The following is a 12315-nucleotide window of genomic DNA, read 5'->3' as shown; positions in this document are numbered from 1 at the left end:
TTTATCTGACTTGAAATGACTTTTTTATCGTAAATCATTTTGTGTAAACATTTAGTAAAGATAATCATAATTGTAAAAATATTTCTGTATTATATTGTAAATTGACGAATCCTATATCATGTATATGGTCTCTGGACAATAAAGATTATTATTATTATGAGTGGCTCCACATTCAACATGAGATTGCATAAATTCTTAGTAGTCTTAAAATAAAATAACTAAGAAAATGTTTTTTTTTTAACAAATCCAAATGAATGGAGCACATACTATAATATTTACACTAAAAATAAGAACTTTGAAAAATCTCAATTTAGATTAGGGGAGCATGAGGTCGGGTCGAAACACAACCTCACCTAATTAATGGACGCCATCACCCACCAAAGAGACACGACAACAAAATGGTACCGGGTGAAATTCAATTTTGATTCAGAGGAGGCTTCAGCTGCTATTGCATTGAGATCCACTTCATTTTTTTCGCTAAATTATTGGTACTATTTTTGCTATTAACTTTTCTTTTGCTAACCTCCCTCTCACCATTATACTAAAGTATAAACCCCTATGAAAAAATTGTATAAACCTGTTTCAAAATTTTATACAATCTTATACATTGCCATGGCAATTGTATAAATTGTATAAAATTTTGAAACAGGTTTATACAATTTTTTCATAGGGGAAGCTGTCTAATATGTATAGCTGTAACAGTCAACGAGGGGATAGGTTTGATATGTTCGGTAGAGTGCTGGCTTTCCACCATCTGGCTTCTAATCCTAGCGGTGGCAAAGATCTCTCAGTGGCTGCCTGACTGCACCAGAGGGCACTTCAAGAAGAGAACTATGTCCATCGGATGGACAATAAACTGTGGTCGTTAAGAGCAGGCTAACGACAAAGCTGGGTTTCTCTCCACCCCCCCTCATAGTGCAAATGACCTCAGCTGTTGGTTGCCTCCAACAAATACCACACCAACAGCCCAAAAGAAGGAGTAAAGGGAACGGAACCTAATCTCCCACAAACTTTATATGCTTACAAATCAACTTGTGTCAGAATATCAGATGATGTTTGGCCACGCAACTATTGACTCCAAATGCCCTTATCACAACCTATTGCTAAATGTATAATATTCATCACCAAAGCCAAATAAAACCACTTCAACTAATGTATCACATCAAGCATCAGCAAAATCCAGTACGATATCATGGAGTCCATTTATAACAAATCCGAATACAACAAAGTCCTGCCTTTAATAAATCTGCAGCTATTCCTTCAAGTCATAAATTGAGACAAAAAAGGCCCTTATTTCAATATTCCACCAAAGTCAGGATTCCAGGGGTACCATTCTGTTTCTTCATAATGCCATAAAATTGTTTGCTTGGGTAAAGTATCACGTCTCAGAGCACCTGGGAGATTTTTATTTACCACCCGCTTCTCTAATCATGCAAAAAAATCAGGGAAAATTGTGTAATAATTTATCTGTGATCGAAAAGGAATTCCAAATTGAATACCTTAGCTATTTTAGACCAGTTCTTTGTCATGATTCTCCAGGGTTGTTAATAATGAATATGAAAAAATCTGTCCCCAGAACTCTCTCACCCAGACACATTGACACAAATTGTTAAAACTACCAATCAATTGGTATCGACAGATTCTTGCAACAGTTGTTGAAGAAGATGAAAGGATAAGTCTGTTAAGAGCATAATGCCCACATATGTACACAGGAGCAAGAGGTCCAGTCTCTTATGAAAAGCAATTAATGCCCGTGTGAGTGGTTAAATTTGATTAGATTGATGTAATGCAAATGCCTCAAAGCATAAGCAAAGTGATGGAATGCATAACATCCAATGGAGGTTTCTTCCTCCCTCCCACCAGCATCTACAGGTCAAAAGTGAAAGCTAGCAAAATGCTAGACATGATGGGTGAAGAGAGGAAACTTCTGCTGTACATTTCAAAATCGAAGCAACTTCATTTTGAAAGCATATATCTCAGAAATATATAATTACAGGAAAAAATGTATGCATCAGCAGACAGCTTGTTTCATTGAAAGTTAAAAATTTGCAATCTTAGTTAGTGTTTTTCAGTTAAAATAAAAATAATCCCTGTTTATTTGACCACTGGTGGAAGATGCAACTATGGTGAGGTGTAACTCCATTTTTGTAAGCCTCTCAATTTTGAAATATACAGCAGCTACTTTATAAAGAAGGCAGAATTTGGGATGGTGAGCTCAGCAAATGCAGGGAATCTTAATGACTGAGACAGAGACAAGGATTAAGGAAAAATGTAAGTGGTGAATAGCATGAAGATGCCACCAGGATGGCTGGATAAACCATTATGTACCATCTTCAAGACGACCTGGCATGGAGTGGCAACCCAAAAGCCTCTTCAGTTGTGCATTATGCCACAGAGACCACTAACCAAATTTACTGACAGGGAGCTCACTACTCAACTCAAGGGCGCATTAAGCAACAAATAGTGCAATAAATTGTGCATAGGCAATAAAAAGGGTGCAGTGGAAAAAATGAAACGGTTCAGGCAAGAGTAAACCTGACCGCTAATGACATAAGCATGACCAATTACTTTCTAATGATGTTTAACCAGTGCATACGAATGAAAATATCCAAAATTTCTAAAGATAAAGTGATCATTTACTCTTATTAAAATAATTCATATACATATAGAAGTTGTACTTCTAAAAAACTTCACTTTCACTTAGAGACTATGTACAAGCATAAGAAGAACACCTCTTGAATAAAGGCAGAAACCGATGAGAATACATTTCCAACGAAATGAGCAAAGAGGAAAAAACACAGCCAAGAAAGTCAAACCCACCAATTCCAACAGACTCATGCTTATGCGTAGAAAAGGGATGATTACCGCACTTCTTCGGGGGATAAGAAAAAAAAACGCACATCACACACTGTCATGATGACGACACTCTCCCTCACCCAGTGACATGGGTCATACTTTCAAGTTAGAAAATATGAATGAAAAATGCTGAACGCTTCTCACCATCACTCTCCGAGCGACCTTGGGGTCGAACCCCAGTCTTAAGTCTAGGCGTGGGAGGAACTCGACTACCGACACCAAAATCACTGGCTAATGTTCGCATCACTGCTGCGGCACTGGAAATGTTTGAGCTTCCCGATACACCGGCATTGCACAACCCATCGTTGACAGTCGGCTTCATTTTCTTCATGCTTCCCTTCTTGGCTTTCTGCAATCTTGACTCCTGGAAAAGAAGATTTTACAATTGACATATTTAGAGCGTCCCTAATGAGAAATAAACATGATAAAAAGCTACCGGGTCATTCTACATTGCATTTATATAACAGTTGAACCTTGACCACTAAGATTTTGATGAAACTTGGTAGACAAAAGTTTGCTGCCTCAAATAATAAATACAATTTCAAGAGTCTTGTGGAAATGGAAAACAGAGCAGAGTAATGGGTATTTCCAAAATGGCAGTTTTTTTGCAGAGGTTTGAGGAGTTATTTGTTTTACGAATTCTTTAAAAAATCCAAAAATATAATCAATATCTTGTTTTTAAAGCAATTTTTTCAAGAAATTCATAGTTAATAGAGTTTAAATATTTGAATATATTGTCTTATGTTATAATACTGTCATTGTTTATACTTGAGTTACATAGAAAAACACATTAAGGTTGTCGAAGAGAAGAAATACATAAATAAGAAAAAGTTAGCAGATAGTGGAGCATTGAGAGCTCCTCAAACCAATTACATATCTGACTACTGATGGAAATTTCGATACCTTCATCAACGTCTAAGTAAGTATTTAACCCTAAAATGAACCAGAGATTTTTTTGTAGATTTAATGAGTTAATACTACGATCAAAAAAATACAAAATAAGATAATACTATTTAATGCATGCAAAATTAATGAGATGTGACTTGAGAAATGAAAGCCTGTGAATTATCTTACATTAAGCTAGAATAAAATGTCGGTATCTTTAGGATTTGCTTGGATCAAAATTTATGGGACTATCCCAGAAATTTTGTTTCATTCAATGCCATGGAGAAACAATCTTATTCTGTGACTCCATCGATCCCAATTTATTTCAAATACTTCCCAGTTCCCAGTTCCATTTTAAGTTGTCCCAAAAGCATGTAATGATAAAATCATATCCAGGCTTACCCTTGATTTATCCATGTTAGCAGAATCCCTACGCAGAAATCGTCCAAATATTCCTGACGAATGCTCCGAGCTCCAATCTTCCGACTGAAATAGAAATGACATAGTGAGACCATGAGTAATATCAGTTACATGCCCGAAATGTCAGTCATTAAAGAAATATAGGTGTTCAAATAAGATAACATTTTACAAATTCTGTTAAGCCAAAAAATACTGCTACAAAGGACATGAAAGAGATTGAACAACACTGATCAAGCATAATGTGCACAAACCAAGCCACACTTTCAGTATTTGCCAAAAGATTTTAGGCTTCCACCATTTCTTCTACTCAAAAAGATATAATAAAATATAAATGCCACAACTAAAGTAAGAAACAATATGAGGAAATTCATATGGCACACTGAGGACAGCCATAAGATACTCACTGCAGCAGTAAGAAAAGAGAGATTTAAGTAAATGAAAGGTCGTAGCACTTTTCCACAAGAATTTTTAATGCGTACAACGCGTTTCGGCTCACTGAGCCATCGTCTGGTACAAGATGGCTCAGTGAGCCGAAACGCGTTGTACGCATTAAAAATTCTTGTGGAAAAGTGCTACGACCTTTCATTTACTTAAATATGTCTAACTTCCACCAATTGAAGCCTGAATCTGTTGAACTTATTCAGAAAAGAGAGAATTTGCAACATAATAATTTAACACCAAAGGGAATCAATCTATGATTAAAAATGTGAACTATGAAGCTCACCATCTTCAAATTACATTTAATGAAGGTACATAAATTATTTTTCGGTCGATATGCTACAGGGTTACCAAAAACTGGATGCATTGTAAATCAAAATGTTCTGTTGGTATGTCCCAGATGACTTCATCTGGTACTGACTTGGTGTGATGCCCAGATGGTGATAGATTTGCAGAAATTACCAGCACTGAGTCTAGCATGTTCATGACGTCATCTTGAGATAATGCTCTGGAAGTGCATCACAATTCACAACCTATAAAGTACTCCTCTGCTGCTGTGGGCCAGGACAGTGGTTGCTCCATATTCATTCCCTTCCCCTCTACTCTGCCCCATTGGATGAAAGCTTCAGTACACAGTTAATAAGTTATTCTAGGTTCATGTTCTAGGTGGCGCTAGACCTAAGAGTGGGTCACACGGCACAGGAACACCCAAAGGAACACACTGTGCAGAATGGAGAGTACCAGGGACCCATTAACGGATTCCACCACAGTCTGAACTTGGGACGTGAGAGCGTAGCAAACACGTTAAGCCACCTCTGCATCCACTCACCCTGACAGAGGCCCTGTCTTCCGAGGTGGAGGCGCCCTCGTCATTGCAGTGCCTGGACGAAGGCCCTGCCGCTTTCTCCTCGGCCACCTTGCCAGCTAGCAGCTCCTCAAACACGCGGTTCGTGATCTCATCAAGAGTGGGGGCGCCCTGTACGGCTGGACGACCGCCATCCACGCGCCCACTCCCCTGAGCACCCGTCTCTGGCTTCCAACCTGCAAGGAAACATTTAAGAGGCAAGTGTTACATGCAGACACCAACACTGGAATGCTTCGATTAATTAATTATGTTGAGTCTCGAATAAATTATTGCTACTTTGTGTTGTTGGCTTTTGATTTATCAAACTAATGAAGCTTTAAGAATAAAGGAAATTGCCAGTATAAGGCAAATTTTTTTAAATTTCGACTAAAACCTCAAAAATACTCAAAAGGCATATGAATAAAGAAGTGGTCAGCAAATTTACCAAAGAGAATTTCATAAGGATGAGAAAAAAATCACCTTTTGACTCTTAAATCAAACTTATTTGATGTTTGCAGACTTTTCTGCTCCTTTACCCTTACATGTTACAATTTTCCAGACACGATGGAATTCCATAATTTCCCCTGAATTATAATTTCCAGAAATAAAAATGTATTGCTTTCAACGACATACAAATAACATGGAATTGATTATGATGATGAAATGAGAAAGCGGGGTCGCCTCAAAGGAAAACCTGCGCTGATGCTGTGACCTTCATGATTTCATGTGCATTGCTAACGCTTCAAATTCTAAAAATGTCCTTAAGTGTGGCAACCCTGCCTCTATGCAAGCACACCACCTGGGAAAGTTTTAATAAATTTTAAGGAAGCATTTAAAAAAATTTCTTCCTGATTTACAAGATGCCACTTACCATCTCCACTCTTGGTCAAGACCTGGATCTTCTCATCGTCGACAGCAGTGACAGGCACGCTTGGTTCCAGCACTTCATTCTCACTCATCTGCAAGAGTGTTTGGTGGGGAAAGAGTTATTTAGGGATAAACAGTAATGTTTTAGCACGTAAATATTAAATGGTACTTTCAAGGAAACAAAAATAATACAGGATTTAAGAATAACTTTCCTTCCCCCAACATCTTAAGTAGACATGGAACAATTAACAGTTCTGTGGTTACTGCTAACAAGGTAGACCCACACAGATCACATTCCTTGACAATAATTATTACAACTTATCTCCATCATATGGCTGATAGACACAGGAAGTAAAGGAATAGATTTTATTTCTTTAAAACACTTTACAATTCAAGTATATCAGCAGCTTCAGCATGCAAGGGTCAAGGAACCACCATTTATGTGCAAAATAATCCCAACAGGGAAATGAATATGGAATTCACAGCACCCAATAGAAACGTTTTTTCCCGATGATTCCTACATTTGCTCCTTCATGATGGTTGACACCCAGCAAATTTTAGCAACTAGTTATCAGTTCATCACTTTGATTGGCATAATTACTAAAAAATATTTAGATATATACACATGGAAGTAAAATTATGAAATCATATTACCAAAGAATTTAGAAATTGAACATGCATAATATTTTTCAAATTAACTATGGACTGCTGACCAATGGAGGAGGGGTACATACCAAACAAAGAGCCACATTTTCCAGGCGATAGCCATACTTGTGGAGGATTGGACGAAGGACGTGCCCCAGCGTGCGGTCAGGACCCGACTTGACCCCAATGGTCTTACGACTCGGCAAATCCACCCGAAAAATTATCCTCCTTTCCACTCGCACCTCTCGACTGCCCAACATTTGAATGTCCTCCTCGAGATCTAAAGGCTGCGAGGGATTAATTGAAAAAAAAAAAAACAGTATTATTATCACACACCTCCATTTGTCAGGGAATTCAATAGACGACCTTAACCAGGAGAAAATTAAAATAAGCTGGCATAAAACGGAAAACATAAAAACTCTATATTAAAATATAAGCTCTTGATTTGATTATTATAATGATCAGTGAGTCTATAGCAAACCATTTTCAATCCAATCCCGGTTGGGTATTGGCAAAATATGGCACATCTATTGGCATCATTGGAACAAAATAGCGGTGCAATCCAGCAAAAGACTAAAGCATTACCTGAAGAACTTGAGAATTTCAATAGTTTATTTATAAAAATGATAAGTGAACTGCGACTTGGTACATACATTCTACCAAATTTAAAAGCGGTTTTGAGACTTTTCATGAGAGTGACCTCAATGACGCATAACATGGAAATATAAAAGGGAAAGAGACACCTTCACACATCTGCTGTCCCATCATTAAGGTAAACAATAATGACCTTAAAAACAGTTATAGGAAATCTTGTGACTAGGTCACTGAAAACCCAAAATTGATGGCAATGAACAAAAGTTATCAAGGAATGAATAACTTGACCACTAAGTTCAATAGTTATGTTTTTATTTCCCAAGAATGTTGATTAATAACAGAGTAAATTAATTTCTCACAAATGTTTCAAAGATTAAATAGCCAACCTCAGGGGTTGGAACTTAACAATGACATTTGGAAACAAAAATCAACTATGTATGTCAATAATACTAATACGTATGCTAAAAAAATAAGAAAATATATTTTAAATGGAATGTATCACCAAAATAATGTACATGAAGAAAATTTATATTTTGGTACACAAGCAGCAAAGGAATTCACATTAACTGCATGGGAACAAATTTCCCCTTCACCCTGATTTGAACCATGAACCACTGCATTGGGAATCAAGGAATCTGTACAATGTAGTAGTCTGCATAGTGGTAAAATCAGCCATTTCAAAGTTGGGCATAAATTATAAAACAAATTAGCCACAATGTAGAGTGAATGAATGGAATTTCACGTACCTTTCCATCACTAGCACTGTCGCAAAAGTACACTTCAAAAGCAGTATACTTGAGGCCGCGTTTCTCCAGGAGACGATTCACCAACTCCCTCACGGTCTGCTTCGTCGGAGGCGGCTGAAGGATGCTCCGAGACGCACCCGTGTTCACCACCGTCGTGGCACCATCGGGGAGGATGACTCTGCACAATGGACACGGGGCCGAAGACCCCACGGCCGTCCCACTCACGGCACCCTCACTGCCGGCCCTCTCGGCACTCCACTCGGACGACGTCAGTGACTGCAAAGCCAAAGTTTCATGAGCTGAGTGAGAAGGGCACACTGATTGGAAGCGTCAATTGGAGTGGAGGCAAATGAACTCCTAAAGTATTATGTGGAACAAGCAACTTAGGTTGCAGTCATGCGCACAGGCAAAAAGTTAAATACACTAAGGATGAAATTTGCCACGATAAAACAATTTCAATCAAATGCATGTGACTGTGTACTAAGTCACTTTTTTCATGCAATACTTTGGAATACTTTAAGTGACAGAAGGCTCCAAAGGGGTTAGCGGAGGAAAAACCACAATTTTCACGCCAGTAAGACTTAAAATGTACCTTATTTAAGGAAAGGGAATAATGCACAAAAAACACAAATAGATCTAAAACTCAATTCAGCCCTCCAATGAAATTCAAAGCACATATCTACAAAAGTTAAGGATGAGTCAGCTTCACCTTGTAGTCAGTTCCTATTCCAGTTTGGTTCATGGCATCGATGAATTATCGGACTTGGTTCTCAGTCCAGGTACTTATTTGAGCGTTTCTTTTTCACTCTTTAATTTTCAAGAGCTTAACATTATGATTTAAAAGCTTATAATTTTAAATAGGCAATGTAAATTATGCACAACATAAATTTTCAAAATGTTTTTTGTGGAAATTAATTATGAGCCAATTCTTTCCATTCCAATTCTCGTTAAAAGGTCAACAACCGGGTGAACCAATGAATGAAGACTCGATCCTTGTCTGATAGAAATGTGTATAGGTACCTGTCGGGCGAGGGCACCCCTCTGAATTAAGGCAAGATCGGAGGAAGCCAAGGAGGATCTGCTGCTGGCCAAATCGCTCCGGCTCGAGCTGGCATCGTCCCCTCCAGTGTGACTGCTGCTGTTTGGGATCAGAGCGGCAGCCGCGGCCCGCATCTTCTGGTAATCAGTCTCCCCTCGATCCTTCGACTTGGATCGATTCTTCCGATGCCATGGAAGTAAGGATTTGCGACGCCTCTCCTCAGCATCACTGCGACTCTTCTTAAGTTGCTGAAAAGTTCATCAAGAGACAGTTTGATTCACTTTGTTCATAGAAAAGGTACAGAATATGCAGTACATTTCAACTACTGTTTGTCACAGCATCCCAGAGTTATTGATCTCGAAATATTGATATTTTTTCAAGCCCTCATTAACAATGGTTCTCAAAAGTGATCATTTCTTGCAGGACAATTTTATGGGGACATATATCTCAGAAATCCTAGATGGCATCACTAATTTAACAAAACTACCTAATCAAATTTAATGATAAAAGTTTTTTTTTTGAGTTCTGCAAGTTGATCTCTTTAACACACACACACACTCAGAGGGAGATTAGATTTAAATGTTACACTGTACGCATCATAAAGCAAAAAACTCACCTTCCCAGACTGGAGTTCATCACCATCTTGGTTGGTGTTCAGGCACAAATCTGCATCAAGTGTCATGCTCGCACCGAACGAAAATGACTGCCCAGACATGTCCCTGAGCAGGCATTCTTTATACAGCTCTGACTTCAGGAAACGTGGATAGCTATCAAATTTCATCAGATTGAAGATTTGCTTCTGTGCCTGATGAGAAAATGACAATAAAATGAGTAATCTTCACTACCCAAACAAAATGGTATGCCCTCAGCATTAGTCATCATGTTACGGAAAATATGTTTACCACTTGATAAGCCTTCTGAGGCTTACCACAAGATAAGCATTTCTACCACTGCTGACATTTCGGGTATGGACTCAATACCCATTCTCAAAATATATGCCATGGACTTATTGAGTTCTAAATATTTATCCCAGGAATGGATATTGAATTGCAAACAGATTAATGCTCATCAATTGAAATACATACTTACCCAGATCAAGAGGACTTCACAAGTATAATGTAATGGGACAGCATGGAATCGTATTTCACTCATTATGCTAGTTATAAGCTAGTCCAAACCACTAAGAGCTCATAAAAGAGCTCCATATAAGAGCCCTCAATTAGATTTTAGGGTGACCAGTAAATGATGTTCTCAAGAAAAAGGTGAAGAGGGTTCTGAGACGAGAGTTTAGCATGACAAAATAAGGTCAGCCCAATAAAGACCTATTCAAGATAGAAGTGCAGGTTAAACAAATTTCACACATCAAACACACGGAGAGAAATCAACAACTGGCAACAGTAGCCTTATAATTTGCCATCAGGGTGACAAGAACCGATAATATCTTAAAAGGAACAAGCTGATGTAACCTGTTACTACTATATGATATTAAAAATATTTCTTCAAGGTTAAAGAGCAAGAATGTATTTTTCATAATTTGATATAAATATTAGATATTAACAATTACTTTCAGAAAAATAAGAACAATACACATTTTAATTACATACATAATAATTACATGAAAACTATCTTAACATGCGATTGCTTTGAGCACTTGAGAGCTGTGTCCTTCGCTCAGATATTCTTTGGAAATCACCCGAGTTGCCTGCCGTCTTACCTGCAGAAAGAGAGTGGGCTGGGCACCACCGAGACCTTCCTCCGTCTCTTGCCGCGCGTGCGAATCCACATTCACAGGTTCGGGAGCTCCAAGACACAGGTGGCGGTTGAAAATGTCACGGGCCAAGGCTGCCCTCCTCGACTGTTGACCTCCACTGGCCTTGCCCTCTCCGCTTTTGGTGTTGGGATCGTTGGGAGTGTTGCGGTACCTCTCACAAGCGACCCAGAAGTATATGTTCTCAGCACTGAACTCCTTCTTCAGGAATTCCTGTACGAGGAGAAATACACAATTGTGTGATGCTAACTGTAAGAGAGAAGTAGCCATTCCGCAAAAGACATAGAAAACCTTTCTATTCAACAGATGATTTTAATTCAGCAATGAATGTGCACAATACATGATTGGAATGTAGTCATTATCATGAGACATCTTATTATGACTTTAACTATTACGACCGAGTGAATACCTTTTATAAAATTGTCCCTTTTGCTGTAACGAAAAAGAGAGTATATAGTCCTTCTACAATTTAACTTTTCCCATTTTCAAATTGGTTAAAATAAAAATAAAATAAACTCAAAGAACAAACTAATGAGCTGCCATTTAAGACCTTATAAGCTGGTCAAGAGGACTCTGCCCAGGCAGTGACAACTTGTGATTGGCCTGAGGCACAAGACACCACCACACCGGCACACTCTACCCGACCAACATATTAGTAAGCACTGAAATTGACTCAATACTTCAAATTGAAGACTACTACCCTGGTGAAACTGTTATCAACATTTAACAATAATTTGACAGCATCCCAAAAGAATGTAAAAAGAGATTCAGAAAAATTATGAAAGCCTTTGAACCTTTTTAGAATCTTGATATTGATAACAGTCCAAAAGGATCCACAATAAAACAAATCTACGTACAGTAGATTACTGCTTTAACATAGGTTTGAATCATGATGGATAATTAATATGATCAGGTCTGATTTTGTGTCTGGTTTTTAAAATTTCATATTATGATGATTTTGTTTCCACCCATTCAATGACATTGCTTACATAATTCCAAGCCTTATTTTTTTAAACACATTTTATTACATAGCAACATTATCATGCACTATTGCACTTTCAACTGATTCTTCACTTGGAAATAATACTTTGCTTTAACATTGGTCCTCTGAGTCAGATTAATATTGTAAATAGTGGTCTACTGTACAGAAAATTGGCACACATCTTCATGTTTAGAAAACCTTGTCAAAGCAGTGGCTGGAAAGATAAAATAG

At 38.0% G+C, this 12315-nt stretch overlaps 1 protein-coding gene across 2 annotated transcripts in view; it reads right to left on the bottom strand.

The window, feature by feature from the left end:
• Nucleotides 1–12315, bottom strand: part of LOC124155422 (regulator of G-protein signaling loco) — a 153119-nt gene that overhangs the window by 14395 nt on the left and 126409 nt on the right. For both annotated transcript variants that reach the window (XM_046529217.1, XM_046529218.1), the window contains 9 exons: nucleotides 11049–11315; nucleotides 9951–10139; nucleotides 9316–9582; nucleotides 8296–8571; nucleotides 7045–7242; nucleotides 6315–6402; nucleotides 5429–5640; nucleotides 4144–4227; nucleotides 3001–3220 (listed from right to left, as the gene is read on the bottom strand). In XM_046529217.1, the coding sequence (XP_046385173.1) occupies nucleotides 3001–3220; nucleotides 4144–4227; nucleotides 5429–5640; nucleotides 6315–6402; nucleotides 7045–7242; nucleotides 8296–8571; nucleotides 9316–9582; nucleotides 9951–10139; nucleotides 11049–11315 (1801 nt within the window). The remainder of the gene's footprint in view (nucleotides 1–3000; nucleotides 3221–4143; nucleotides 4228–5428; nucleotides 5641–6314; nucleotides 6403–7044; nucleotides 7243–8295; nucleotides 8572–9315; nucleotides 9583–9950; nucleotides 10140–11048; nucleotides 11316–12315) is intronic.

The sequence above is a fragment of the Ischnura elegans genome, chromosome 3 (assembly GCF_921293095.1).
Source record: "Ischnura elegans chromosome 3, ioIscEleg1.1, whole genome shotgun sequence".
Classification (NCBI taxonomy): domain Eukaryota; kingdom Metazoa; phylum Arthropoda; class Insecta; order Odonata; family Coenagrionidae; genus Ischnura; species Ischnura elegans.
The sequence above is the reverse complement of the archived record's forward strand: the minus strand, read 5'-3'. Positions and strand labels throughout refer to the sequence as shown.